This window comes from Xenopus laevis, chromosome 2L (genome assembly GCF_017654675.1).
Source record: "Xenopus laevis strain J_2021 chromosome 2L, Xenopus_laevis_v10.1, whole genome shotgun sequence".
Taxonomy (NCBI): domain Eukaryota; kingdom Metazoa; phylum Chordata; class Amphibia; order Anura; family Pipidae; genus Xenopus; species Xenopus laevis.
Window position 1 is genome coordinate 90,993,100 of NC_054373.1, and position 13,951 is coordinate 91,007,050.

The window sequence follows — 13,951 nt, forward strand, 5'->3', positions numbered from 1 at the left end:
CTTCTTCGCTGTCTACATTGAGTTACTCCCCCAGCTACGGGTTCGGGGCGCTGCACCCGGGCCACCAAGCATCTTCGGTGAGTTTCTATACATACAAGATTGCTGAGATTTATACTGTTTGTGCCGTACACTGGTTGAAGCTACACCCTACAAACGAGAGACCCAGGGTTTTTACACCTGGTTCTGGCTCTATGCTGGGTGAGCTGTTAAGTTAATTTAATTCAATTTATTTATTAATTGATTTATTCACATTTACGTTGGGGACTGAGCCGATAATTTTCTCTAAATATCCATTGAGGAGTCCCCTTGTCATGATGCTCCCATGCACCTAGCACTTTATATAAGAAACCCTAAGGATGACAAAAAGAATCCTAATTTACTCAATTTTAATGCCCCATAGAGATAGAGAATAAGAGGGGAGGTGGATAATATGAAAGAAACAAAGAGAGAATGAGAGAAATATGAGAATTCTAAGCAAAGGAATGAAACTGAGATAGTGTATTTAGGAGGGGGCTGAGTGAAGAAAAGAGGGGAGGAAAAAGTAAGTTTGAGAAAGGAGGAGGAGACAAAAGGGGAAGGGAAGACAGTCTGAGTAAAGTTTCAGCAGAGAGAGGGAAAATTTGCTCCGCTTCAAAGGATTTTTGCAGCATGGATCCAAAATCCTGCATTTGAGGAGGGTTAGCCCTAAAGAGCGGTGAGTCTGGGTGCTATGGGACCTGTGTGTGGGCAGAGAGTGTATTATCAAGTCTAGCAGGCGCCCAACACTGTAGGTGATGTCACTATGCATATGGTATAGGGATTTCCCTCATCTCATTGTCTTGCCTCCCTTTCCTGTAATGTATGGCTGTATTTTCCTAACAGTAAGCCAAGAACCTCTTTCAATGCCTTCCTAAATCCTTGTACATTTGTAGCAACCGTCAGACATTACTTTTTATTAATTACAGACCTTTATGCCAATCAAGTGTAAGCTCTTGATGCAAGAATTCAATTTCTCACAGTTTAGCACTTGTACAAAATTGTCATGCTCATTACTACAGTGTACAGGTCATATTCATAAAGAACATATGCATTTAGGAGTGAAGAAAAATATGTGTAATAATTCTAGGGACAAGCCAAGCCTTGCTGTTAGTATGGACTTTTTCAGAGAAAATGAGCAAAAATCCACTGATGTAATCTTACCCATCCCCCATATTCTAGCTGTCTTCTTTGCTCATTCTACAAACCTTCTGAAGGAAACAGAGTCTGGGGAAAGAATTAAATCACATCTGCCAAGTCTGTGAATTTTAGGAAACACTAAAACCCCCACTGATTGCTTGAACAGTGTCTATAAAGTGGAGATGGAAGAGCAGGGAGATAGTATGCAGTTCCTAATCCACTGTACTGATAGCCTTCAGCCTCGCTGTGAATTGGAAGCCATCATTAGGGGCTTAGTAACTTTCAGCACAAAGTAGTCAGGTTGTTTTAGGAGCTCAGCAGTTTTACAGGAAAATATTGCAAGAATCCTAAGGGGACAAAGAGGAGCTGGAATGGAAAATACAACACATCTTCTAGCTTGAAGCAAAGGATTGCGGTTTTCAAATCCATAAATCTCACACACACAAGGAATTTTAATAATGGTCTGATATATGACATTTAACCACTAGATTTCCTTAATTCTTCCCAGTGTATTTTTTTTACCTTTCTTGCATCTTTAGAGAGAACTAATTGAGAAAAACTGACCAATAACAATGGGCAAGGGCCCATTAGAGCATATAGTAGACAGGCTTTGTAATTGCAAGGCACATATGGAGTTAATAATAGCTGGCACACATTGTAAAAAATGAGATTCTTAGTTCATCACTATGAAACCTCAAGAATCAGACTGGGGCAGCACTATGTGGCAGGGAACACAAGCCTAGGAAATATATTCCCTACAGCAAGGTACAGCAATGCAAGGCTGAGTAATATGTTCCTCTCTCACGTTTTCTGAGTTGTAAATAGAGGTCACATGCCCGAGGCCTAGGGTCTCTGTGTCGGAAAAAAGTGTGCAGCTGAACAGCTGGCATGCACATACCTGCCTTTAATGGGGCTGGAGGAAAGTAGCTGTTAAGGCAGGTATAGCACTAAATGTCACCCAAGCCTATCCTGTTAACCTTTTCCTTACCATCTCAATATCAGACATGTTGTTCTGTACTATCCTTTGCCAGGGCTCATTCCTTTTGTTTAAAACAAAAATAGTTTTCTACTTGCTTGCCACAGTCACTCAAATCTGTTTTTCCCCCTTGGACTTCATAACACCTTTGTCATTATAATATCTTTATTCCAACACTATTGGCATTTGCAAAATATATTATCCTCTATTATCATTACTAGAGAACTATTCCATGTAACTACTTATGGTATTTTCCCTGAAGCCTTTTAAAGCAAAACAAAACTAGCATTTTCAGACAAACAAGAATGCAGAGATATTGGGGGAAAAAACACATGTGCAAACAGCATGCTGGTCGACATGAAAATAGAAATTCGTTTTGGCATTAATTATATTTGCACCTAATTAAAGGAAAATTTGGCATACAAATTACCTTTCCATATGCTAATTTACATAACATTGTTGAGAATCTAAATCTAACACTGCACAATACTTTCCTCTGCCACACAAAGAAATCTCCCACTTCAGAAAACATCACTCCTGCACATACAGGGTTCCCAGAAAGGGGAGGTGGCTGATCTTCGTTTAGTATGTTATAGAATGGTCACTTCTATAACTACTTTTATAAGCAACTTTTCAAATGGTCTTCATTATTTATTCTATATAGATTTTGTTTGCCTTTTTTGTTTGCCTTTTTCTGAATCTTTTTAGCTTTCACATTGGGGGCCATTGAGCCCATCTAAAAACAAATGCTCTGTAAGGCTACAAATGTAGCTAGGGCAATTTGGACCCTAGCAACCAGACTGCTGAACTTGCAAACTGGAGAGCTGCTGAATTAAAAGCTAAATAACTCAAAAACCACAAATAATAAAATAAAAAACAACTGCAAATTGTCTCAGAATAGCACTCCAAGAAAATCACACCAAAAGTTAACTCACTATAAAAAAAAAACAAACAGAATGAGGTCTTGTGGCATATTTTCTTAAAATATTACTTCAAAGTAATATTTATAAGGCAGATCTCTGCTGAGACTCTAGCAACACAGAAAAATGGAAGCCTGGTTGATATGGTATGACAAAAAAGGTTCTGACTCCACAAACCATTTTTACCTATAGCATAACATTGTATTTGCATGCCGTTTATAATTTTGCCATAGAAGTAATGGCAAAATTTTTTGGCAAAAACGTCAGGTTTAGGAACGTTTAGGGGCACATTAACTCAGTTTGAGTGAAGGAATAGAATAAAAAAAACGTTGAATTTCGAATTGGCTACTTCGATCTTTGACTACGACTTCGAATTGAACGTTTCGAACTAAAAATCGTTCGACTATTCGATAGTCGAAGTACTGTCTCTTTAAAAAAAACTTCGACCCCCTACTTCGCAATCTAAAACCTACCAAACTTTAATGTTAGCCTATGGGGAAGGTCCCCATAGGCTTTGCAATCTTTTTTTGGTCGAAGAAAAATCGTTCGATCGATGGATTAAAATCCTTCGAATCAAACGATTTGAAGGATTTAATCGTTCGATTGACCGATTTTTCATTCCATCAAACTATTTGCGGTAAATCCTTCGATATTCGAAGTCGATGGATTTACACTCGGCAGTCGAATATCGAGGGTTAATTAACCCTCGATATTCGACCATATGTAAATCTGCCCCTTAGTAACAATTAATTGCAAAAGCAGCCCTATCAGTGAAAAACAATCAATGTGACATATAGGCAACTTTTAACGTACACTCATATTTGGAATAGCAGTTTCTTTAGTCAGAATCACTTTAAGCAATCACCTTTCTAGCAGGGATATATTTTCATGTACTGATCACATCAAGCAAATATTACATATGTACAATCCACAATAAATTAAAGTATATATGGACAAGTAACATTACTTCCTTTTTGTTTTCTCTTTAGGCCAGTGGAGTATTTCAAGATATTAACCAGCAATATGTGGTTACTCCTGACGTCTGTGTTTTGGTTGCTCAGGTGCTTAGCTCTCAGCGAAGGAAGAATATTACCTCACACAGGTAAAGCCCAAATGTAAAATTCATGGCAACTGTACCCTTGAACATTGCAGGTCTCTATACAATTCTATCACATAAAACAGCCCTTATGTAAACCACTGCTTCATATCAATGAGCCTCTTCATGAATATATTTTATTATGTGCCCTGAGATAATCCCATACTGAAACACTTCCATTTTAATTACGTAGGGGACTTATAAGGCACTCAAACACAAACCAAGGACACACATACATGCTAGGTTACATCAGCCAATGAGCTGACAGAGCTGAATCTTTTATTCCCCCACTTCTTCCTGTTACTGTGAGAACCTGCATTATTTCCTGTCAGCTGTGAATGACACACAGAACATCAAAAATGATATTATTGAAAAATATATTAATTGATATGAATATGCTAATTGATAAAATTCTTGCATAGGTAATCACCAAAGGGCACCGATCTTTCAAGGTGCTAAGGACAAGGCCCCATTGTGGCCTGCGCCTCCTGCCGCTCCCTAACTTGCATGTCTGAATGATGCACACGTTAGGGAATGTGTAGGGGACAAGAGAGGGCATGTGCTGTATTAATGTGGTAATTTGTAACCATTAGAACGTAATGACAAAGAGAAAAAATGGTTGCTTGCTGCTTTTTTGCACTTTGTACAATGAGTGCTGTAACATAATAATAACATAGTTACATATTTAATCTGGTTGAAACAAGACAAAGGTCTATCAAGTTGAACCCCTCCAAATGAACCCCAGTGTGCATGTATCACACATATACCACAGACACATATATATACACATATATAACAGACCTATCGATACACTCATATATAAAAACGGTATATACCAATACCTATACTGGCCTTTCCACTCCACTCAAGCTCTGCCTTTGCCTTGCTCTGGGGTTTATTCTTCAAGACCTGGTAAACGAGTCTAGACGTACATCAATAACAATTTCTAATTTCCCCTTTAAACTGCATGATATTAAAAACTTGCCAATCCAGTTTATTTTCTTTGAAGTAGAACATTTATCTCCAAATTCCATTCCATCATGCTCAGTATTAAAGCGAACCCTTCTGGCATGCATGGAAATCCATTAAAGAAGTTACAGAATATATGTATAGTCTTGTAAAGCATGTTTCCAAAAATCTCTCTGGCAGGCTGGCGCTAGGCCAGAGACTCACTGACTTCCCAGGCACCCCTTTTTAATTATAGCCTATCAACTGCAAACACACAATAAAACATAGATCACTGAAAGTAACAGCAAACCATGCAGAAAACATGTAAACCAAAGTAATTTTCCTTTTCGATATTAGCCCCCAATAGGATTGTTACCTTTTCTGGAAAATTATACCAGGCTTCCAAAATATTTATTTTTGTTCGCTATTAATAACATTGATAACAAGTTTAATTTTTACTGGCCAGATGGCAACACAACCCCAGTGTGTAATAAAAGGAGCAACGTTTGCCCAAATGCAGTAACCCATAGCAAATAATAAGCCACTCATGTCATGATTGTAAAATTGGGGACTGCCATTTGCTGTTTTGGGGGTAAGGGCTAAAGAGAACTGCAGCCTAAAAGAATGGCTAGAAAATTCTGTATTTAATATATTGAACTTAAACTACCCAAAAAGTTCAACAGCCCTCTAAGTTGTGATTCATGCCATCAAAGTTGTCCAGAGCAGCTTTTGATCTTCTGATCTTGTTTTCTGATCATATCAGAGATCTTCTGATCATGTCAGAGACTGCCCAGTGTGTTCTAGGCTGCTGCTCAGGAGCAAAGACTAGAAGTCATCAGATACCAGTAAAACGTTAGCTGATTATTAATAAATTCTGCAGTAGAACACAATGGGCAATTCGCACCTGGGCAGTAACCCATAGCAACCAATTTTTCAATTTTATATATTCTGTAAACTGTGAGTTGGTCCCTAAATTCTGGCAACTGGCAGCAGACCAAAGCATGTGCTGTGAATCAGAAGGAAAGGAATGGGGAGCTCCTGGAGGCTTATTAGGATAAGCTGCGGCAGCTTTTTTAGCCTACAAATTTGTTGAGCATTACTTTCCCTTTAATGTTTGATTAATATCCCGTGCATGGTTCATATTTTTTTATCTTCATACAACCCTTTTTATAGTATTATTCAACCATATTAATGATCTATTATGGCACTCATTTTACAGTTTATGTCTAACTACAATTTCCATTGCCCTAAACTGGGCAGTGATGGGTTGAATAGCAAATGTTTCCTAATATAATGGCCCATTACACCTTTTCAGCAAAGAAAATTACTAGGTCATTGCAGTCACATGGTTCAGCCCTACATCAATACAGCAATATATGGTGATGGATCAGCAAATCGCTGTGATTTGTTTATTGCAGTTGCACCAGTACCGAAGATAAAAATGCAACCACAGTTGGTTTTAGCCATTTCTATGCAACAAATACATTGTAATATATTTACTAGCAATGGTGTATATTTTCAGTTTTCCATTGTATAGATGGTAGACTAAAGGTCATTGCAATGGTACTAAAGTGGTGCACTTAGCACAGATATTGAAAAGAACAAATTAATATAATTAATACACCATGGAAGAACCATTACCTAACAAAAATCTAAAGGGTTAGTATACCCCTTTGTTCAACATAAATAAGACTTGTGTAAACAGACTATAGTTTCAATTAAGAAAATCTATGCTTTTTTTGTCATTTCCTGAGCTAAACAAGGCAAACTGAGAAATTAAAGCAGTTTTTTCCTGTCCTGGTGCTTGGAAGCATTTGTGGGAGGAGGACATGGTAGTTAATCAGATTACCAGTCAATAAAAAAAGAAGAAAATATGTATAAAGGATTAGAAAGAATAAATATATATTTTGCTCATTTAAAAGGTGTATATTGATGCCTTGGTGTCTAGTATTGAGGGCAGACAAACCAGTTGTACTGCTAAATAGATCCTCAATGTAGATTGATAATCCACATAGGGGCTACTATATGGCCAATCACAGCACTTATTTTGCACCCCAATAACATTTTTCATGCTAGTGTTGCTCCCCATCTCCTTTTACTTCTGAATGTTGCTCACGGGTTGAAAAGGTTGGGGATCCCTGTCCTAGAACCTACTTGGAGTCAATTGGTAGACTTTAAACTCGAAGGTTTTTTTTTAAAAAAACTTCGAATCAATTAGATCAAATGCGCTAGTCCTTCGATTTGTACGATTTGAATTCGGCCGAATACAGACCTATTCGATCGAAAATGGACCTATTTGACCAAAAAAAACTTTTCGACTTTATTCGTTTATTTCGATCTTTTTGAATTCGAATTTAGAAGTTTTTTCAATTAGAAATTCGACCCTTGATAAATATGCCCCTAGGTATCTTATTTTCTCACTGTTACAGCTACAGCAGCATGTTGTAAAAAAAAATAATACTGAGCAGTTAATGATTTCTCTTACATAGAACTGTACCTAAGGATAAAACTGGCAGATTGTGATTTCTGTATAATTTGTTTGGCAGGAGAACAGTGTCCAAGTTTACAACATGAAGGAATAAACACTAATGGAAACTCAAATAGTACAGGTACGTTTGCTAGGTTACACAATGTTTATAGGCCAACACTGTAGCCTTAAGCAAATCATGTGTTTTTTCTTCAATATTTTCTTTATATTTGCTAACTTACTGCTGAGCCGTTTAATCATATTTAGTGTCTGCAGCTCATACATTGTAAGTCTAGACCCGTTGGTATCTCATCTCTCCATTTCAGTGTATTTTGCAAATGCTCGGTTGGAATCTTTGCGGCTTATTTGTAGGTGTCAGGAAAGTGGCAAGATGTGATCTATGAATTAATGCACAGGAGAGAGTTTTGTAGTAGCCAATAATATCATTTTCTGCCTGCGGCTTGCTCACAAACTTCATTTTTATACTCCTGCCACTGATCATTATCTCTGAAGGTGTATGCCACTCTGCAAAGCTTTTGATGCCAAGCAGAGGTAATAAGATGCAAGACAATAATACAGAATTTTCTAAGCGTTCCTGAATATATCTCCTGAAATGTATACATTCTGAAATACAAGATAACAAGACTACAGCAATATAAACCCCTTAGCTGCTGGCCTTTTTTCAACACAGTGTGTTAGTTCTAAATAACTGTTGAATGTATTTTTACACTACATGTATTTTGCATATTTCTGATCTGCACCATTGAATTGTAAATTAATGAATACAGTGCTGCCTGTCTTTGATACCACTGTATTTATGAAGGGCGGGCATGGGGAGGAAAGTAGGTGCCTTCCCCTTGCCCCCTAACTGTTCCCTAATTTGAGCATCATTCAGATGCAAAAGTTAGGGAGCAGCAACATATGTAGGCCCTGAACGTTACAGGCTGACCTCCACTCACCAATGCTGTGCTCTAAACATAAAAAAATATTCCACAAGCTTCAGAGCACAGCCAGAAGTGCTACCAAATGGAGCATTAAGGGGTACGCTCTTTTACTAAATCCTTAACTGAATCCTGCTCTAACTGAAAAGCTAGATCTTAGCAACCACAGATCTGTTTAAATTCCACACTTGAGTGTTGCAAACCAAACAAAGATCAAAAACCACAACAACAACAAAATCAAATTGTCTTAGAATATCACAGTCTACATGAGTGTTTTACAGATATTTTTAATTCCAGCCAACCTTTGGGTCCAGCCTTGTTGAGGGACCCCCATAGCTCAAAACAGGTTTTAACAATGTATGTAGACACTGAATGATGCTTGATTACAACTTTCAACATATTGTCAAGCTGATAGCTGTAGTCATACACCAGGGATGGATTCTTAAAGTGGCACTGCTAAATATTCCGCAGTTGTTTAGAGCTAAAAGGCCACTTAATGCAAGGAGACCTTCCAACCTTTTCTCTTCTGTGTACACTTCCTGTTCTTTTTAAATTCAATTGTCACTGGAGACACTAGCCCTTTGAATAGCAGCCCCATTTGATCTGACACAAAAACGCAATCCTGGGATGTAACAAATCTTGGTATTGGAATTAACTTTGAAATGCCTGCTTGGGAGAGCTAGAAGCTCAAATCTCCAATTAATGAAAAAGACGTAATCAATATGTATTTTCTTCTTCATACCCAGGATTCAATCTCATCCGTAGATTTTCTCTCCAGAAGATGAGCTCAGTGAAAAAAATTCGAAACCCTAAAGGACCTGTTATCATGCGTCTTGGAGGGCCCAAGCTAGTGGAGCCAACATTGTGAGTCCAAATATATTTTTTTAAACACAATATCAGAGGGGATGCACTGCCACCATATGGGATACTTATAACAGCTGATGCACAAATTTCTGTACCAGACCTCGGGAAATTGGGCTCTTTTTTTTGTTCTAAATGTTTGTATTGTTTTTCATATTAAACAAGCAGGATTTCAAACCACAGGATTTCAAACCAAAGATCAAAGAAAAAGCTAAACAATGAGGCACACCTATACAACTTGTTGTGGCTAAATGCACAGAAAGAAAAATAAAATATAGTTTTTTATTGGTGATGCCACCTAAACAATTAACTATATTAAAAACATGTAAATTAAACCAAAACCAACTACCTAACTACCAAATCACGCCAATTCTTAACTGTTACAATCATACAAGGAATGAAAACTACATTGGGCTTTTTTTAATGACATGCCGTCCCTGTCACGTCTGAATGATGTGCCACCTCTTGTGATTAATATCGGGAAGGTGCCTACCCTGCGGGCAGCTATTTGAGAAACTCATAAACCCTCTGTAATCCTGGAAAGTGAGCCGCGGGTGCAGTATCAGCCTGGGCACCTCTCCAACTCATTACGCAATGGAGAGAGAGGGAAGCTCATTTTTTGTTTTTCACTTTTGGCATCTCTCCCAGTTGGGATTGGCTGATGGTGTGCCTGAGAGGCCAGGTTTGTGAAAAAGGAGCATGTTATTCAGTGTAGGAGCTTACATTTACTACAATTTCAAAGCAACTAGAAAATGTATCTATGTACTGTATATATATTTGTGTATATATAGATATATACTATATCTATATATACGTATATACTTGGACTAAGTAAGTATATATATATTTATATATAATATATATATATATATATATATATATATATATATATATATATATATATATATATTATATATATATATATATATATATATATATACTTACTTAGTCCAAGTGGGTTCAGCACACCATATGGTAGAAAATGACCCAGGTGCTACTCTCATTAGCAGTATACAAAATAGCAAAAGAGCGAGGTGCACACCAGGAGCCTTTAAAGGATTAAAAATTTCTTTCTTTATTTAATACATCTTTAAAAACAGGTCAACGTTTCGGTCTTTGCCTAAGATCTTTCTCAAGACCATACAAAGATATATATATATACTGTATATGTCGTCTGAAGGTGCACACCGTTTCCACGTTCACGTACCTGTGGGGGATCGAAACGTTGAGCTTTAATAAACAACTTTTTGTTTTTTCAAACCTTCTACAAAACCTGTGAGTGTCGCTACTTTCGACTTTGTATATATACTGTATATATATATATATATATATATATATATATATATATATATATATATATTGTATATATATATATATATATATATATATATATATATATATATATATATATATATATATATATATATACTGTATACAGAATTCCTTCTAACACTATCCTGTATTAAATGATGAAGTAGCCAGTACTTAAAGCCAAGAAACATACTTTCGAGTGCTTAGCAGTGATTAATCTAGAATGCAAATTTCAAGACATATTTAAAGCTTAACTAAAAGTTGGAAGGTCCACTCACAGGCGTTGAAGTTTTGGGGTTATTTCAGGATAGTCTAGAGACAAACAAGTATGTTTTTTTTTTTTGTTTATTTTACTTACTTAATGCATCTAGTGTGGCCTCGGGTTCTGCTCATGAAATAATTGTTAAGAACATAATCGGCCGGTAATAGTCACACACTTACAACCCTTTCACTGCCAGTAGAGTCTGCAATAAATTACCAGGGGCTAGAGTCATGCATCACTGCTGCCAAATGTATTCTTGGCATCTGATCAAGATTCAAAGATTAGTTATTCTCTGAGCAGTAATTAAACCAGAAGTCTTCTGTAGAGTTTTCAATAAAATGGCTTGTAACAGTTGTCTAGGCCTTTGTATTTATTTGATTTCTTTGTTTCAGTAAGAGTAGAATAAGAGTAGAATAAGAGATACTTCATGGGGTATTTTATAGGACACAATTCAAACAAGGTCCCTAAATGAGAAGTAATGCTACACATTTTCTTTTAAATGCCATAATTAAGCTACTGACTTGATTAATTGAGGGTAATCCTGCTCTGATTATATCCAAATTTTAGATGATACTGGATAAGTGACAAATGGTGTATGATGCACAATGTCTCTCCTCTCAGACAGGTGTTCCCTCACGGCATCCCTGATGAGTTTACTCTTGTCATATCCTTGTTGTTAAAGAAGCAGACAACTGATGAAGATTGGTACCTCTTCCAAGTCAGTGACCAGATGGGATACCCACAGGTACTCTACATCTATGAGTATATATCTCTTATCTACTCAGCTTAACTCATTTATAATAAGTTAGGTGGTTCTTTTTAATGGAAAGTATTGCTGGAACTATCAGATTCGCAGCACTGGGGAGTTTAGCAGGAAAAAATAAATATTGGGACTACAGCATACAAGGTTGTTTCAGGTTTTTCCTGACATATTTTTTTGTCAGGTGTCCACTTCTACCTTCCATTGCCTTAAATGCCTACATAAGAAAACATCATCATAGGCATAATTTTGACAAGGGACTAAGCACAACCAATTTTTCTGTGTTTTCCCACAATTTTAATACAATTGCTCTTGATGAAAAGTATGACAAAATTCCATAAGCAGTTATAGGCACAAGTTATGCTTATGCCCAATGTATCATGGCATGCAATGTATGGCACACAAGTTACATATGTGGATATCACTAGCAAAAGTATGGATGTTGTTATACACATATTTATATAACTGTGCATTAGTTAACAGGCACAAGAAATTGTACATGGGTTACTATGCATGATGTCTGGTCAATGGAAGATGTAAATTTACATTGCTCACTTGAAGCTTGTGTCTCAGTCACAGTGTGTTAATGCTAAGTTCAAGAAAACACAGGTGCAAGAACTTAACACATTTATGGTGTTATGTAATAAAAGGCACTATGTTTGCCTAGGAAGAGTAACCCATAGTAAATAATCAGCAGGCAGCCTTTACTGGTCACTTGCTTAAAAATAAACAGTATTAGTTGGTGGCTGCATCTGGGCCAACGTATTCCCTTTTTATTACCTATTACCATTGGGGGTTAGCATGAAAGTATATTATTGCTCCTAGTGCAGCTTCTACTTCTAGTGAATGATAAGTAACAGTTTTCACCAGTAATGGATTCTCAGTGAAATAGATTTTTTAGGTAATCACTACATTTTTTTACACTTTTCAAAATCAGTGTTTGAACAGTATGAATAGAATCATTGTACAGTAAAATCATTGAAGCTTCTAATTCTTTCATTTATAAAAATATTTCATTTGCATGAATGCTGTTGCAGGTATTTAAACTTAAATAGAGCAGTCTTTAGGCTACCATGGGCATGATTCTTTTTTTTGGCAATACTGCAACCAGTGCACTTTTATCAGTACATGCTTCTGTGCTGATATAATTTTTCATTTTTAAAGACACTCACACCCTAATCTTCTAATTGCTCAGGTCTCACTCAGTATTAATGGCGCAGACAGGAGTCTGGAATTTCGTGCCAAAGGACGTGACAAAGAGTATGTGAGCTGTACATTTGCTGGGCAAGGGGTGTATTCTTTATTTGACAATGGATGGCACAAGATTGTGCTAAGTGTGCAGGAGAAAACGGTGTCTGTTCACATCGACTGCAGCTTTATCTCCAGCAAACCCATTGAGCCCAGAAGGGCACTGGCCAGTGAAGGACACACCTTTATAGGTTTGGATGCAGCTAATGGTGTACCAGTTCATGTAAGTTCTCGAAAATATTTGAAACATTACAGGTGGATTTTGATCTTGGTGAGTTTCCTTGTTCATTTTACTTCTTTTGTTTCCAGTTTGATATTCAGAAGTTCCTTATGTACTGTGATCCCCTAATGGCAATGCAAGAGGGGTGCTGTGAGATCCGACCATCTGGTGTAAGTTAAAGTGACTTTTGCAGACACTCAAACTGATAAACTAAGACTTGACAAGCGATGGTTGCAGGTTTGAATAATTGCAAATGAGCACCTCTGAGTGTTTAGAAACCAATGAAGAGCTGCATTCGTGGAATATCATTTTGTAGGATAGATGGCAAGGAAATCAATTGTAATGCAAGAATATGAAAATGTCAAACTTTCTCATTTAAGACACTCTGTGAAATTACACATTAGTAATGAAAAGCTCAGCATTTCCCAAGGAGTCATATAAACAGCAAAGAAATTGTCTCATAAAAAGGTCAAGCAGAAAGTTGATAGACTTTTCTTTCAGTTTATGTCTCTGCAACAGAAATAAATTACCTTCTTTCTTTCTGCCTCACCTCTGAACAGTGCAACCCTGAGGCTCCCAAGACAAGAAGAAATGTGGAAGTGGCTGAAAGTGTACAGAATACCAACCTTATAGACATACCTCATAAAACCAAGCAGCAAGGATATACTAGATGCTTCTGTCTGGAGGAGGCTTTGGAAAGAAGGGTAAGAAGAACACTCACAGATATGTTTTGCTCACAAGTTAGTAAATATGTGGCTTTTTGATAATGAGAATAATGCTAAGAAG

General features: G+C 37.0%; 1 protein-coding gene across 4 annotated transcripts in view; it reads left to right on the top strand.

Moving 5' to 3' along the window:
- Positions 1-536: 536 nt before the first annotated feature.
- Positions 537-13,951, top strand: part of col16a1.L (collagen, type XVI, alpha 1 L homeolog) — an 83,050-nt gene continuing 69,635 nt past the window's right edge. For all 4 annotated transcript variants that reach the window (XM_041582166.1, XM_041582167.1, XM_018246752.1 and 1 more), the window contains exons 1-8: positions 537-694; positions 4,041-4,153; positions 7,642-7,704; positions 9,250-9,367; positions 11,559-11,682; positions 12,893-13,168; positions 13,255-13,335; positions 13,726-13,869. In XM_041582166.1, coding sequence (XP_041438100.1) covers positions 4,075-4,153; positions 7,642-7,704; positions 9,250-9,367; positions 11,559-11,682; positions 12,893-13,168; positions 13,255-13,335; positions 13,726-13,869 — 885 coding nt within the window. In that variant the 5' untranslated portion in view covers positions 537-694; positions 4,041-4,074. The remainder of the gene's footprint in view (positions 695-4,040; positions 4,154-7,641; positions 7,705-9,249; positions 9,368-11,558; positions 11,683-12,892; positions 13,169-13,254; positions 13,336-13,725; positions 13,870-13,951) is intronic.